General features: G+C 46.7%; 1 protein-coding gene across 1 annotated transcript in view; it reads left to right on the top strand.

Moving 5' to 3' along the window:
• Window positions 1–6,108: 6,108 nt before the first annotated feature.
• Window positions 6,109–17,730, top strand: part of LOC311119159 (E3 ubiquitin-protein ligase TRIM71-like) — a gene marked incomplete at both ends in the record, with an annotated part of 37,812 nt that continues 26,190 nt past the window's right edge. The window contains one exon of the mRNA XM_084193901.1: window positions 6,109–6,870. Within this exon, the coding sequence (XP_084050027.1) occupies window positions 6,109–6,870 (762 nt within the window). The remainder of the gene's footprint in view (window positions 6,871–17,730) is intronic.

Below are 17,730 nucleotides of genomic sequence, written 5' to 3'. Positions count from 1 at the left end.
TCACTCCCTCCTCTCTACCTTCTCTTCCTCTGTATCCACTGCTAAAGCCACTTTCTACCACTCTAAATGTCAAGCTTCTGCCTCTAACCCTAGGAAACTCTTTTCCACCTTCTCCTCCCTCCTTAATCCTCCACCCCCTCCCCCTCCCTCCTCCCTCTCTGCAGACGACTTTGTCAACCACTTTGAAAAAAAGGTTCACGACATCCGCTACTCATTCACTCAGCCTATTGCGTCCACTGGTCTTACTCACACAGAACTACCCTTGACCTCTTTCTCCCCTCTCTCCAGATGACATCCTGCGACTAGTGAGGTCCGGCCCGCCCGACAACCTGCCTGCTCAACCCCATCCCCTCCTACCTTCTCCAGACCATCTCTGGAGACCGTCTCCCATTCCTCACCTCCCTCATCAACTAATCCCTGACCACTGGCTGCGCCCCTCTGACTTCAAAATGGCACGAGTTGCTCCCCTCCTCAAGAAACCAACACTCGACTCGTCTGACGTCAAAACCTATAGACCTGTATCTCTTATTTATTTTATTTCCAAAACACTTGAGCGTGCTGACTCTGATCAACTTTCTCGTTATCTCTCTCAGAACGATCTTCTTAACCAGTCAGGCTTCAAGACGGGTCACTCAACCGAGACTGCTCTTCTCTGTGTTGCATCCTACCTGGCAGGCCGCTCCTACCAGGTAACGTGGAGAGGATCTGTGTCTGCACCACGTACTCTCACTACTGGTGTCCCCCAGGGCTCAGTTCTAGGCCCTCTACTTTTCTCACTATACACCAAGTCACTCGGCTCTGCCATATCCTCACATGGTCTCTCCTATCATTGCTATGCGGATGACACTCAACTACTTTTCTCCTTCTCCCCTTCTGACACCCAGGTGGCGACACGCATCTCTGCGTGCCTGGCAGATATCACAACTTGGATGTCGGCCCACCACTTCAAGCTCAACCTCGACAAGACGGAGCTGTTCTTCCTCCCGGGGAAGGCCTGCCCGGTCAAAGACCTCTCCATCATGGTTGACAACTCCAGCGTCGCCCTCCCAGAGTGCAAAGAACCTTGGCGTGACCCTGGACAACACCCTGTCGTTCTCTGCTAACATCAAAGCAGTGACCCGCTCCTGCAGGTTCATGCTCTACAACATATGTAGAGTACGACCCTATCTCACACAGGAAGCGCCGCAGGTCCTAATCCAGGCACTTGTCCTCTCCCGTCTGGACTACTGCAACTCGATGTTGGCAGGGCTCCCCGCTTGTGCCATCAAACCCTACACCCCAAACCAAGCACTCGGTTCTGCCACCTCAGGTCTCTTGGCCCTCTCACCCTTACAGGAGGGCAGCTCCCGCTCAGCCCAGTCCAAGCTCTTCTCTGTCCTGGCACCCCAATGGTGGAATCAGCTTCCCCCTGAAGCTAGGACAGCGGAGTCCCTGCCCATCTTCCCAAAACATCTGAAACCTTACCTCTTCTGACATTATCTTAAGTAATCCTCCTCCTAAGTGGTATAATTATTATATTGAGGTGAAGCTGGTAATGCTGTCTAAGCTCCACTAGAGGGAGTGTGTCCTCTACTATTGTCATACATAGAAAATATTTGGAGCTGGCTTGATGTTCTCTCATTAGAGAGGTACTCTAAGACTAATGCGAGACCAGACTGATGCGTGGAGAACGGACACCAAATTAGAACGGATGAATTTTGGTCTGTGCACGTGTGGAGTGTGAGACATATAAAATGCCCTCTTTTCTAATTGGCTAAACAGATCAAATCACATTTTATTTGTCACATGCTTTCTAAACAACAGGTGTAGATTAACAGTGAAACGCTTATGGGCCTTTCCCAACGATGCAGAAAGAAAATAGAGAAATAATAGAAAAGTAATAACATGTAATAATAAATACAAAATGAGTAACAATAACCTGGCTATATACACGGGGGTACCAGTACCGAGTCAATGTGCAGCGGTACAAGGTAATTGAGGTAGATATGTACATATAACCAGGAATAAATTGACAGATAATAATCAGTAGCATCAGCGTATGTGATGAGACAAAGTTAGTTCAAAAAGGGTAAATGCAGATAGTCTGGGTAGCTATTTGGTTAACTATTTAGCAGTCTTATGGCTTGGGGGTAGAAGCTGTTGACAGTCTTATTGGTTCCAGCCTTGGTGCATCGGTACTGCTTGCCGTGCTGTAGCAGAGCGAACAGTCTAGGATGGTTACGTATCTGTCGTATACCAGTCTGGCCTCGCCCTAATCCAGTCATTTCATGTCTGTCTGTGCATGTTGAAGTAACCATATTAAAGGGAAATGATCTAGGAACAGAAATTCAACTGGGCCCAAGAGTTTTGGGGAAAGAGTCTAGGAGCAGAAATGGAACTGGGCCCAAGAGTTTTGGGGGAACACGCACATTCTCAAGAGTATTTCTTCTGATTATGTCTGCCCAATATGAAATATCCTAAATGATGTCTGTTCTAAAGAATATATCTCTTTCTGATGCATGCCTATTCTACATAATGCATTTCTACCAGAGTGTTTCTACCAGTGATCCCTATCATTAGTTCAGACAACAATCCCATGATCATGCCCTAACCCTGTCCTGCCCTCTCTCCTGTTTTTGACTGTGCAAATGACCCTTTCTCCTCCTCTTTAATTATTTCCCCCCATTTTCCTAATCGAATGCTCAATTCCATATTCAGCCCTATTCCATAGATACGTGTATCGGTCTGAACTGAGCTAATTGGAATAGGCTACTACTACAGCCAATGCTAAGAGATCTGGACCTTTATGGCACAGTTGGTAGTGTACTTGCCCCATGGACAGTGTTGCTGGTTCAAACCACGCTTCAGCTTTCCCACCTCAATTGCTACAAATATGTACCTAAGACAAACTATCATGGTCCAAACACACCAAGACAGTCGTGAAGAGGGCACAACAAAGCCTATTGCCCTTCAGGAGACTGAAAAGATTTGGCATGGGTCCTCAGATCCTCAAAAAGTTATACAGCTGCACCATCGAGAGCATCCTGACTGGTTGCATCACCGCCTGGTATGAAAACTGCTCGGCCTCCGACCGCAAGGCACTACAGAGGGTAGTGCGTATGGCCCAGTACATCACTGGGGCCAAGCTTCCTGCCATTCAGGACCTCTATACCAGGTGATGTCAGAGGAAGGCCCTAAAAATTGTCAAAGACTCCAGCGACCCTAGTCATAGACTGTTCTCTCTGCTACCGCACGGTAAGCGGTACTGGAGCACCAAGTCTAGGTCCAAAAGGCTTCTTAACAGCTTCTACCCCCAAGCCATAAGACTCCTGAACAGCTAATCATGGCTACCCAGACTATTTGCATTTCCCCCCCCCACCCCACCCCACCCCAATCCCCTCTTTTACGTTGTTGCTACTCTGTTTATTATTTATGCATAGTCATTTTAACTCTACCCACACGTACATATTACCTCAATTACCTCAACTAACCGGTGCCCCCGCACATTGACTCTGTACTGGTACCCCCTGTATATAGCCTCCCTACTGTTATTTTATTTTACTGCTGCTCTTTAATAATTTTTTATTATAATTGTTTTACTTCCCTATTTTTTACTTAACTCTTTTTTTTCTTAAAACTGCATTGTTGGTTAAGGCCTTGTAAGTAAGCATTTCACTGAAAGGTCTACACCTGTTGTATTTGGCGCATGTGGCATATACATTTGATTTGATGTATGGGAGAGTGAATTACACTCTGACTTCAACATACAGTACCTAATACTGTATATACTGCACCTACACACAGTATATTATCTTCTTAAACAAGGCATGTCAGACATGGAGGTTATCTGGAACACATCTGCTGCATACACGCCGATCATATACCTGTACGTGTCATGCGTGTAGTTAGTGTGTTGCTGCCAACTGTGCCAAAGCCTCCTGTTGGTTATTTGTGTCAAGGTTACTTTCTAGGATGTCATGTCAGACATAACACACATACACACACACACTTCACATATATGCATGCTTCACACACACACTCACACAAGCGTGCACACACACACATATACACACACACTACACACACACACAGGGACGGACTGGGACCAGAAATTGGTGCTGGCATTTATATCATACCAGCCCATTTATTGAGGCCCCCACACCGGACAATTGTTTTTCCTTGAAGCCCCCATTATTAGCCAAATAGTGATCATTTTGCGGAAAACACCCAATTTAGACAGGCCCACTGGGCTGAGAATGGACCAGCCCATCTGGCATTTGCCAGAATTGCCCTATGGCCAGTCCGTCCCTGACACATGCACACATGTGCCCACACACACACAGGGAGATTTAGGGAATATCAAATAAGTAAATCTACAGGGGATTCAAGTCTCCCCATGGACCCCATCGATCAGTGACTTTAGCATAAATGTGTACAAAAAGACAGGTGCTTCTAATGGAACAAAGATAAACTGTTATTACAACAGGCTAGGCTACAACACATTCATTCATCTAAATTATTTTACAAGAGGCCCTCCAAACTGGGAGTCGGGGAATAAATAACATTATAAATCACCTGTCTGGAAAATGTATGCACTCACTAACTGTAAGTCGCTCTGGATAAGAGCGTCTGCTAAATGACTAAAATGTAAAATGTAAATGGAAACTTGTATTTATTTTTTGAAATTTGAATTTGCCTGAGCATATGGCACACACCTCCATCACAAGGGCCTGAGCCTCCCTAGCCCCTCGCCCCCATGCAAGCAAAAAGCCAAGCCCCTGCCCGTTTCCCCTCCTCTCTCTTCCACTCCCCTCCCCTCCTCCCAGCCAGGACGGAAGTGTGTCCATTCCTCCCAGTAGGATTAAAGCGGTTGGAGGATCAGTCAGCAACACGCGCCCATAAACAGGACGGGACGAGCGCGCGGCCAGCAATAGGACCGCACCGTGTTGTGTATGTGTCTGTGTTTATATTTCAGAGCGCGTTCACCAGAACGGAAAATAGAACTACAGACAGACCGATTGGGCCTACAGAATCGTTATAAAACGGCATTTCCATAGCACCTTCTGAGTTCCTTAAGGTTTATGCGATTTGAGTGACTCGGAGGCTCGTGCCTTTCCTCCTCCAAGGTTCCAGAGAGGCGCGTGGAAAAGCCCTGTGCATTCCTCCTCGCGAAGGGAGGGAGGGAGAGAGAAAGAAGGGGGATACGCATACGTAAATACATACGTGCCTGGAGCTGGTTTCGACTGTGGGACTGTGCGTAAAGAAGTGGGGGTTTAAAAAAGGAGACGGTTGGGGTTATTTTGTCGCCAAACGGACCTATAGAGCGGCAATGAGATCGAGTCGCTGGTGAGCCAATGCTTTGATGAATAATTTACGGTCTTGTCGGTGGAGAGAGAGCGAACCACAACCACCGCCTTCTGCCAGCCTCTGACGCCGTCGGAGAGGGCCCCGAGTGATGACTAGAGAGAGCCAACAACACTGACTCTGAAACGGGACGAAAGATTTGGACATTGAGTGGTGTGATGCTGTGTCGGTTGGAGAGGAGAAAAGGAGCTTTGGGCACTTTGCGGAGGATCCTGTACACATTCTGTTTTCGGATTATTCTATAAACCCGCCATGCCGCGACATCTAAAACAATAACAACAACAAACGAATAAATAAACATAAACCAGTCAACTCTAAAGGTGGCTCTTTTGGACATGCCCTCATGAAAATAACCCATCCCCCCAGAAAAAGAGAATAGATTTAGGCCTATGTAAAGTTGGCCATAATTGTAGTGAGTAGCCTATAATGATTATTCTAAAGCCATATCCAAGTAAAGAGATTTAATCATTGTGAACTGAAATGAATATTGCTAATTTGATTTGAAGAGAATCTTATGAAAGGGCTGCCTTTATTTGCATATCTGGCGTCAGTTGAGGGTTATTTTTTTGAGATAACACCTATAGGCCTATCCTATGTATGTCTATTTTGACTGTAAAAAACAACATATCTACCTCAAGAACCTCAGCCTGTTTTCCACAGAAGAGAACACAAGGGGAGAAACAAACATATGTATCCCAAATGAATACCTCAGTAATACCTCAGTGGATGTTCTTATAAAGTGTAGCCTTGTTTAAAACCCCTCAGATGGCTTCATTCTCAGACTCCGACCTGCAAACCTGTCCTCTCTGCAAGGAGCTCTGCGGCTCCTCCTCCACTCCTATTTCCTCCAACTCCTCCACCTCATCCTCCTCCTCTCATTCCTCCTTGTCGTCCTCCTCCTCCCGGCGCCTCCATGTTCTCCCCTGCCTCCACGCTTTCTGCAGGCAGTGTCTGGAGGGCCAGCGCAGCCCTGGGGACCCTCTCAAACTCTGCTGCCCCACCTGCAATCAGAAGGTCTCCATCTCCGAAGCCGGAGTGGACTCCCTCCCTTCCTCCAACTTCCTCTTCAGTAACCTTCTGGACGTGGTGGTGAGCACCGAGGAGCAACTCCAACTCGGCCAGAATACGAACGGCCACCACCGGGGGGTCGGTGTGGGCTCCATACCCGGGTTCCACCACCCCCACGGCGGGCTCCTCCGCCCACACCGCCTGGGAGAGCCCCAATGCAGCTCCTGTGACGAGGGGAACCCGGCCAGCTCCCACTGCCTGGACTGCCAGGAGTACCTGTGTGATAACTGCGTCCGCGCCCACCAGAGGGTCCGGCTGACCAAGGACCACTTCATCGAGAGGCTGGCTGAGAGCCTGCACCAGCACCAAGCGGATCGAGGCAAGGCCAGCCCCATCGGAGGAGTTGGAGAAGGAGGGGGAGGTGTGGGCGTCTCCCTGGCCCAGTCCTTTCACTACAACTTCTCACTGCTACCTTTGTTCCAGGACAGGATGAGCTTCTGTCAGAACCACGACAACGAGGTAGGGACACACACTTGCACACACATACACACACACATTCAAATGATAATGAGGTCTGGGCCTAGAGTATATGGCACAGGAGGTAGTGCCTTCACTCTGTGGATCCACAGGGTTTCTGGGTTGAGCACTGCTTCACTACGCTGTTCTCCCTAAATCACTACGCTGCAGCTATAGGCTTAGTCCTTACAGCTGGTCTTCATATGGCCATAGGTGTGGACTTTAGACCCTCTCACATTAGCACTCTGTGCACACACACACACACTCACACACACACAGCCATGTCAAAAACAAACACCAACATAAACTGTTTAAAGCCCAGCAGTTCTGTCTGTAATGCCAGCTAGTTGAGTGATACCAGGCAGCCTTACCCCTGACCCCCTGGTACCACAGTGTAATAGCATTATCTGTGTAGTAACCACACACACACACACCACACAAACACAGTGTAATAGCATTATCTGTGTAGTAACCACACACACACACACACACCACACAAACACAGTGTAATAGTATTACAGTAAGTGTGTCGTAGCCAGGGCCTTACGGAGGGCCATATGGCCTGGAGTTCAAAGACGAGCTCAGTGGCTTTTCACCTACTTCCCTGGAGACACAGGCAGGCATGTGCACTGTACACACCAGCCAGAGGGAGAGGCATCTCAATCCACATATGTTTCGCTGACAGCATAGAACCCATAGGCAGAGGGAAGAGAAGACTAGTGGCTCGGCGAGGGAGTAGAGAGGGCGACCAATAAAAACATTTTAAAAAAACATGCAACTGGAACTTGGTTACTGTGATATCTGTAGTGGTCAAGGAGAGACATTCCACAAGAGCAACATTACTTAAAAGCAAGTCTTCGTTGTCCTCACTCATTATTATAGGTATTGTTTACCAGATGGCTTCTGTTGGAGGGAGTGACTCACACACACACACATACATCATATACACACACATCATACATACACATAACATTGCCAGTAAGGGCTCTGTTTTCCAGTAATGACTCACTCAATGGTGTGTTTGAACTGTGATGTCTCTGCCTCTAGTCCTCCAGCTGATGATTAGTTCTAGTGTTCATCTTCCTATCTCACCCCTCCTCTCACCCTGCCTCACCCCTCCTCTCACCCTACCTCACCCCTCATCTCACCCTGCCTTACCCTACCTCTCCTCTCACCCTATCTGACCCCTCCTCTCACCCTGCCTCACCCCTCCTCTCACCCTGCCTCACCCCTCATCTCACCCTGCCTTGCCCTACCTCTCCTCTCACCCTACCTCACCCCTCCTCTCACCCTACCTCACCCCTCATCTCACCCTGCCTTACCCTACCTCTCCTCTCACCCTATCTGACCCCTCCTCTCACCCTGCCTCACCCCTCCTCTCACCCTACATCACTCCTCAGCTCACCCTGCCTTACCCTACCTCTCCTCTCACCCTATCTGACCCCTCCTCTCACCCTGCCTCACCCCTCAGCTCACCCTGCATCACCCCTCAGCTCACCCTGCCTTACCCTACCTCTCCTCTCACCCTATCTGACCCCTCCTCTCACCCTGCCTCACCCCTCCTCTCACCCTATCTGACCCCTCCTGTCACCCTGCCTCACCCCTCCTCTCACCCTATCTGACCCCTCCTGTCACCCTGCCTCACCCCTCCTCTCACCCTACATCACCCCTCATCTCACCCTGCCTTACCCTACCTCTCCTCTCACCCTATCTGACCCCTCCTCTCACCCTGCCTCACCTCTCCTCTCACCCTATCTGACCCCTCCTGTCACCCTGCCTCACCCCTCCTCTCACCCTACCTCACCCCTCCTCTCCCTGAGGGCAGATACACACACAGTGACCCAGTTCTCCAACCTTTGCCCTACACACTGGGGTCTGTACGCAGATGAGGAAGATCAGTACAAAGAGGAAACGTTCCCCTTTGATCTATAGAGACTCTGGACCACCATCAACCGCACTGACCAGATGGCTTCACACACACTGCCCCCTTTCCATGCACATACATTCGCAAACACTATATGCACAAGTAAAAATGCACACAAACACACACACACACTCACTATATGCACACACACACACACACTAGACACAGACAAACTAGACACACTCACACACACACGACACACTGGAGTTGGAGGCAGGGGTTGGGGGTAGAGTTGAGTAGTGTAAAGTGTTGGTTGGTTGGTATTCAAGTGGGGATGGTCTCTTCTTTTACAGGCCAATGTGGAATGTGAGTTGTTTGGAAATGGACAGCTATGTGTCTAGTGTGTGTGTGGTGTGTGTGTGTGTGTGAGCGTGCACTCACACACCACACACGTGTAACCGACTCCCCTCTTGGAAGTCTTGGATCGGAGAGTGGGGAATGTTTGGGGGGTGGGGCAGAAAATCTAGTGTCGGGAATGCTGTTTGTCCAGAATACACACACACACACACCAGTACGCATGAGAGTGAAGCCACCTACTACTCCTCCTGTAAGTTGCTCTGGATAAGAGTGTCTGCTAAATGACTTATACTAAACAAAAATATAAACCCAACATGCAACAATTTCAACGATAGTTACAGTTCAATTGAAATAAATTCATTAGTGTCTAATCTATGGATTTCACATGACTGGGCAGGGGCACAGCCATGGGTGGGCCTGGGAGGGCATAGGCCCACCCACTGGGGAGCCAGGCCCAGCCAATCAGAATGAGTTTTTCCCCACAAAAGGGCTTTATTACAGACAGAAATACTCCTCAGTTTCATCAGCTGTCCGGGTGGCTGGTTTCAGACGATCCCGCAGGTGAAGAAGCCGGATGTGAATGGCCTGGGCTGGCGTGGTTACACATGGTCTGCGGTTGTGAGGCCGGTTGGACGTACTGCCAAATTCTCTAAAACGATGTTGGAGGCAGCTTATGGTAAAGAAATTAACATTCAATTATCTGGCAACAGCTCTGGTGGACATTCATTCAGCATGCCAATTGCACGCTCCCTCAAAACATGAGAGGTCTGTGGCATTGTGTTGTGTGACCAAACTGCACATTTTAGAGTCCCCAGCGCAAGGTGCACCAGTGTAATGATCATGCTGTTTAGTCAGCTTCTTGATATGTCACACCTGTCAGGTGGATGGATTATCTTGGCAAAGGAGATATGCTCACTAACAGGGATATAAACAAATTTGTGCACAAACTTTGAGAGAAATACGCTTTTTTTTTGTTGTGCGTCATGAAACATGGAACCAACACTTTGCTTTTATATTTTTGTTCAGTGTAAATATAAATGTAAAATGTAACATCTCGCGAGAGAAAGGGAGAGTTTGAATTCCACAGACTAGGTCTCACTAACTCTACCTGTTTGAAAACTTTGTCAAAATGTTAGTGAACAAATATGCATACGAATGATTTTAATCATATTCCTCACAACTGATCAATGACTCCATACTCTATAGCCCTCAAACTCAACTCTGGACCTCGAAGCCAGTTCCACTGCGTTTTGTCATTGTTCCCCTCTAATCATGAACTGATTTAGACCTGGAACACCAGGTGGGTGCAATTAATTATCAGGTAGAACAGAAAACCAGCAGGCTTCGGACCTCATAGGGTAAAGGTTGAATACCCCTGCTCTATAGTGATATCTATTGAACAGAAAGTCATTGTGATGTCATTGTGTTCCTTGCTGGTCTGAATATTTGCCATGGCTAGAGTTTCTCTCCTATTTCTATGTGTGTAATATGATTTCATGCTTTTAATTCACCACTAAGACACAAATTCCAATATAAATGAAACTTCTGCAGCTTGGGAATGGGTAATATTATGTTTTAAAAATAGGGCTCACTACTAGTCCAAATAATGATTTCAGTTGGTCAGATTGATTTATGGATTCATTGCAGGATAAAGGGTTTGCCGTTAGAATGTTGTTGTGCTTTATAGTTAGTCGTCATGGTGGTCAGCTTGTCTGTGGTCAACATCTTTTCCGTTATATGATAACTACTTGGTTGGGTAAGATGGAGTAGCCCACACACTGAGGGGATTAGATTAATGCCCCGGGTGAACCGGGTTAGCTTTGATTGCATTGGTTTTGGAACCGGGCGGAATCCCGGCCGTGAGCCAGTTACCCCGTTTTGGCTGACAAAACAAAAGTGACCACAATAGGTGAAGCAGTAATGCAGGAGTAATGAGTAGGATTCTGGGTTTTCACATGCTTTATCTGCCTTCCCAATACAAACTAGTTTGAAAATTCAAACATATGTTTTATATAAAATGTTTCTTAATGACGCATGCCTTGTTGACAACATGACCGAGCGGCGCAGATTACTGCTTGATTTGAGAAGGGCGCTCTCCTCCCTCACCGCTTTTGCCCATTCACATCACCGGCCATAGCCCGGTGCACCGCGTTTCAGCTTTATCAAACTCCCTTACTGATAAGCGTGTGTGTGCGTATCTGTCAGATCCCTGTCATCTCTTCTTCTCATGGGCTCTGTCATGCTGTGTAAGCAATGTTGATGGAAAATTGGATGTGTACACACACACACACAGCTCTGTCCAAAGGAGGAGCTATGCTATTGAAATGTCGTCATTATTTTCACCCCCAGCACACACACTTCCCATCTCTGGGTCTTTTTTTAGCTGAGGGTCAGAGGTAAGGGGTGAAGGGTCACTGGGTTAGGCTGGGGGAGGGACAGACACACACACACACACACAAAATCTGCACTATACGGATGAGGCCAAAGATTTTAACTAATCGGTTTCATGCCCTCTCCCCCTACCCCCTCTGTCCCATGGGAGGTAGGTTTTACACATGGGCCTATTGTTTTAATGAAGAGGAGTGTCTTTGCATTGTAGCTCAGTGTAACACCCATTTCCACATCAACACACAAGTCACTCTCATTGTTACTCTTTCTTCACACACCTCCCCCAACCTCTCTCCATTTCCTTGTCTACTGGCTGATCAGTATGTTCAGCTACTACTACTACTGGTTGTTAGGCTAAAACCAGTTCTAGAGAATAAAAAAAAACACTTACACACACACACACATTTTGCATAACACCCGCTATAACATCTGCTAAACTGTGTACGCAACAAATACAATTTGATTTGATACACACACACCATTGTGTTGATGGTGCCCAGCAGGATTGGATTGCAGCTATCTGGCCTCCCACAGAGTCTATTTCTTTGTCGCACTGAAATTATTCCCCAAGAGAACGACTGGCTTTAGGTTCCTACTGCCAGAACACGATCAGAGAGAACACATCAGAAAGGAGAGCTTTATCTGACAAACACTCACACACACACACACACACACACAGTCAGTTTGTGAGGCCTTAGGAGGAAACTCGACCCAAAGCTGAGACCGATACAAGAGCAAAGGAATTCCCGTAACTCAATTTGGGCCTCCTCAAGCTCTCTCACACACACACACACACACACACACACACACACACACACACACACACACACACACACACACACACACACACACACACACACACACACACACACACACTTGTATATAAAAACACACAAATACACATCTGGGATTTCCCCAGCTCTCTGCAGTTCTGTGTTTCTCATCAGCAGTATGTTGAAGACAATGGTGATTATTCCTTCATATGAAGGTGATGGAGGGGCTGTTGACTGTCAATACACCTCATTGAATATACCTTTCTGTCTGGCCTGGGTGTGTTTGTGGAGGGCAGGCATTGAAGTTTCAGAGTTTCTCCTTCTTTGTGTATCTTCCATCTGTGGGCATTTATCCTCTGAAGATGTGTGTGTGTGTGTGTTTCTGAGCGGCCAGCAGAGTTAGATTATGTGAAGTCGGAATTCCAGGGTCTTAATTCACAACATGTGCTTCACAATTAGAGAACTGCCCCAATGTGTGCTTGCTCGTGCGTGTGTGAGTGAGCGTATCTGTGTGTGTCCCTTTGTTGCGTTCCCCTCTGACAACACAACTTATTTTCTGTCTTAGAGAGCTTCTTTCTTCTTAGTCTACTCTCTTCTTCTTTGTCATAATTTCTTTAACCTGGTGATCTCATCGGGATTAAAAACATTGTCAGTAGTTGTTTGTGTCGTTGGTGTGTACACACACTGTCATTAATATGAAGCTTATTTATATCGACGGCATATTTTTCTGTGTGCGTCTCTTGCGTGCATATGTGTGTACTATGATACTCTTTGCACACCGAGGCATGCACTGACTTGGAAGTGTCAGCTTCCTTGTGTAAGCAGGACACTTCCATGTACGGGTCACTCTCTTTAGGCAGACACGCTGGCATGTGTGTTGTGCCTATGATGTGTGTCTGTATGTATGTGTGTGCATGTATGTATGTGTGTTTATGTGTGTGTGTGTGTGTCAGGTCTCATTGTGTCACTGTGATGGAGGATATCTGCCTGACCCTTGACCTTACAGACACAGCTCCTACACACACATGTCAGACAAGTAAAACAAAATACCTACCAGCTGCTTCAGTACTCTTTCACACACCCAACTTTGCTCCGGCAACTGAGTTAGGAAGGACGCCTGTATCTTTGTAGCGACTGGGTGTATTGATAAGCCATCCAACTGAGTTAGGAAGGACGGCTGTATCTTAATAACGTCACCATGCTCAAATGGATATTCAATGTTATGTATTTTTTTACCCATCTACCAATAGGTGCCCTTCTTTGCGAGGCATTTGAAAACCTCCCTGGCCTTTGTGGTTGAATCTGTGTTTGAAATTCACTGCTCGACTGGGGGACCTTATAGATAATTGTATGTGTGAGGTACAGAGATGAGGTAGTCATTCAAAAATCATGGTAAACACTATTGGTAACACTTTACAATAAGGTTCCATTTATAAAGGGGTTATAATTACATTATTAACTGTTATTTAATCATTTGTAAATGCATTATAAACTCAAGACATTTCATCTTTTCATTTTGTATTAATTTGCGAACAATTCTAAAAACTTTGACTTTATGGGATATTGTGTGTAGATCAGTAATACAAAATATCAATTTCATCCATTTTAAATTCAGGAATAAATTTAGAAAATGCTGTAATGTAACAAAATATGGAAAAGTGAAGAGGTGTGAATAATTTCTGAAGGCACTGTAGCTGAAGGCACACCTATATACAATAAAAGCAACATACATTTGGAATCAAGCCATGAATAAATAAATGAAGGTGTTAGAATGGTGTGTGTGTGTGCACGTGTGTGTGCACCGCCACACCAGAGGCAGGTACAGTGCATTCAGAAAGTATTCAGACCCCTTGACTTTTTCCACATTTTGTTACGTTACAGCCTTATTCTAAAATTGAGGACATTCAGAGACTTGTCCCGAAGCCACACCTGTGTTGTCTTGGCTATGTGCTGTTGGAATGTGAACCTTCGCCCCAGTCTGAGGTCCTGAGCGCTCATCAAGGATCTCTCTGTACTTGACTGTATCCTGACTAGTCTCCCAGTCCCTGCCGCTGAAAAACATCCTCACAGCATGACACTGCCACCACCATGCTTCACCTTTCGGGATGGTGCCAGGTTTCCTCCAGATGTGACACCTGTCATTCAGGCCAAAGAGTTCAATCTTGGTTTCATCAGACCAGATAATCTTGTTTCTCATGGTCTGAGAGTCTTTAGCTGCCTTTTGGTAAACTCCAAGCGGGCTGTCATGTGCCTTTTACTGAGGAGTGGCCACTCTACCATAAAGGCCTGATTGGTGGAGGGCTGCGGAGATGGTTGTCCTTCGGGAAGTTTCTCCCATCTCCACAGAGGAACTCTGGCTCTGTCAGAGTGACCATCGGGTTCTTGGTCACCTCCCTGACCAAGGCCTTTCTCCCCCAATTGCTCAGTTTGGCCGGGTGGCCAGCTCTAGGAAGAGTCTTGGGGGTTCCAAACTTCTTCCATTTAAGAATGATGGAGGCCACTGTGTTCTTGGGGACCTTCAATGCTGCAGACATTTTTTGCTACCCTTCCCCACATCTGTGCCTTGACACAATCCTGTCTCTGAGCTTTACGTACAATTCCTTCGACCTCATGGCTTGGTTTTTGCTCTGACATGCACTGTCAACTGTGGGACCTTATATAGACAGGTGTGTGCCTTTCCAAATCATGTCCATTCAATTGAATTTACCACAGGTAGACTCCAATCAAGTTGTAGAAACATCTCAAGGATAACCAATGGGAACAGGATGCACCTGTGCTGAATTTCGAGTCTCATAGCAAAGGGTCTGAATACTTATGTAAATAAGGTATTTCAGTTTTTTATTTTTAATACATTTGCAAACATTTCTAAAAACCAGTTTTTGCTTTTTCATTATGGGGTATTGTGTGTAGATTGATGAGGATTTGTATTTATTTAATCCATTTTAGAATAAGGCTGTAACATAACAAATGTGGAAAAAGTCAAGGGGTCTGAATACTTTCCGAATGCACTGTAAGTTAGTCAGACTCCCTCTCTCTATACCCTCATCCTTTCCTCGCTCTCCTCCCTCTATTCCTCACTCCCCTTTTCCCTGCATGCCTCCTACAATCCATATCTGGAGGCATATGAGGAACTGTACCTTGTAACTAATGTGAGATCTGTCCAGTCCTGTACAGTTATCATCATACCTTTCTGTCCATCTTTGTTATTGTTGACCCTGCTGGGCTGAGGCATGCTAACAAAGAAACAAGTCCTTACAGCTTGTGGCAGAGTACACGTTTGCGTTGGAGTGTGCGTGCATGTCTGTGTATGAGACAGAGAGGGAGGAATGGAAAGAAACTCTATCCAAATCCAATTTTACAGCCCTCTAACCAATTGTACTATTATGTGTGTTTTTTCACGTTATTTGTCATTTATTCTGTACATAATGTTTCTGCCATCGTCTCTTATAACCAAAAAGAGCTTCTGGATATCAGGACAGCGATTATTCACCTCGTATTGGACAAAGATTTTTTCTTCAACGAGGCGACCGCGAAGGATATCCTACAGACACCCGACAAGGCCCAAATTCCCGTAATTCGCAGGAGAAAGAGACTGAGATATCGTGGACGTAGGTCGGGGTGCCTCGTAAGGATCCGACGGCGAGCGAGTAAACTGCCTCTTCCATCAATCCTATTAGCCAATCTTCAATCATTGGAAAATAAATTAGATGACCTACGATTACGCTTATCCTACCAACAGGACATAAAAAACTGTAATATCTTATATTTCACCGAGTCGTGGCTGAACGACGACATGGACAACATACAGCTAGCGGGCTATACACTACATCGGCAGGATAGGTCTGTGTATATTTGAAATAACAGCTGGTGCACAAAATCAAATACTAAGGAAGTCTCAAGGTTTTGCTCGCCTGAGGTAGAGTACCTTATGATGAGCTGTAGACCACACTATTTACCAAGAGAGTTTTCATCTATATTTTTCATAGCTGTCTATTTACCACCACAAACCAATGCTGGCATTAAGATTGCACTCAATGAGCTGTATAAGGCCATAACTAAACAGGAAAACGCTCATCCAGAGGCAGCGCTCCTAGTGGCCGGGGACTTTAATGCAGGGAAACTTAAATCCGTTCTACCTAATTTCTACAAGCATGTTAAATGTGCAACCAGAGGGAAAAAATCTCTAGACCACCTTTACTCCACACACAGAGACGCATACAAAGCTCTCCCTCGCCCTCAATTAGGCAAATCTGACCATAACTCTATCCTCCTGATACCTGATTATAAGCAAAAACTAAAGCAGGAAGCACCAGTGACTCGGTTAATAAAAAAGTGGTCAGATGACGCAGATGCTAAGCTACAGGACTGTTTTGCTAGCACAGACTGGAACATGTTCCGGGATTCTTCAGATAGCATTGAGGAGTACACCACATCAGTCACTGGCTTCATCAATAAGTGCATCGATGACGTCGTCCCCACAGTGACCGTACGTACATACCCCAACCAGACGTACATACCCCAACCAACTTTTAAGCAGGTCAACATTCACAAGTCCTCAGGGCCAGACGGATTACCAGGACGTGTACTCCGAGCATGTGCTGACCAACTGGCAAGTGTCTTCGCCGACATTTTCAACATGTCCCTGACTGAGTCTGTAATACCAACATGTTTCAAGCAGACCACCATAGTCCCCGTGCCCAAGGACACTAAGATAACTTGCCTAAATGACTACCGACCCGTAGCACTAACGTCTGTAGCCATGAAGTGCTTTGAAACGCTGGTCAAGGCTCACATCAACACCATTATCCCATTATCCCAGAAACCATAGACCCACTCCAATTTGCATACCGCCCCAACAGATCCACAGATGATGCAATCTCTATTGCACTCCACACTGCCCTTTCCCACCTGGACAAGAGGAACACCTACGTGAGAATGCTATTCATTGACTACAGCTCAGCGTTCAACACCATAGTGCCCTCAAAGCTCATCACTAAGCTAAGGACCCTGGGACTAAACACCTCCCTCTGCAACTGGATCCTGGACTTCCTGATGGGCCGCCCCCAGGTGGTAAGGGTAGGTAACAACACATCTGCCACGCTGATCCTCAACACGGGGGCCCCTCAGGGGTGCGTGCTCAGTCCCCTCCTGTACTCCCTGTTCACTCATGACTGCATGGCCAGGCACGACTCCAACACCATCATTTAAGTTTGCCGACGACACAACAGTGGTAGGCCTGATCACCGACAACGATGAAACAGCCTGTAGGGAGGAGGTCAGAGACCTGGCCGTGTGGTGCCAGGATAACAACCTCTCCCTCAACGTGACCAAGACAAAGGAGATGATTGTGGACTACAGGGGAAAAAAAGAGGACTGAGCACGCCCCCATTCTCATCAACGGGGCTGTAGTGGAACAGGTTGAGAGCTTGAAGTTCCTTGGTGTCCACATCACCAACGAACTATAATGGTCCAAACACATCA

The sequence above is a fragment of the Coregonus lavaretus genome, assembly GCF_964263955.1.
Source record: "Coregonus lavaretus genome assembly, contig: HAP1_SCAFFOLD_1511, whole genome shotgun sequence".
NCBI lineage: Eukaryota > Metazoa > Chordata > Actinopteri > Salmoniformes > Salmonidae > Coregonus > Coregonus lavaretus.
Note: the sequence above shows the minus strand (reverse complement) of the source record. Positions and strands in the feature narration are given on the sequence as shown.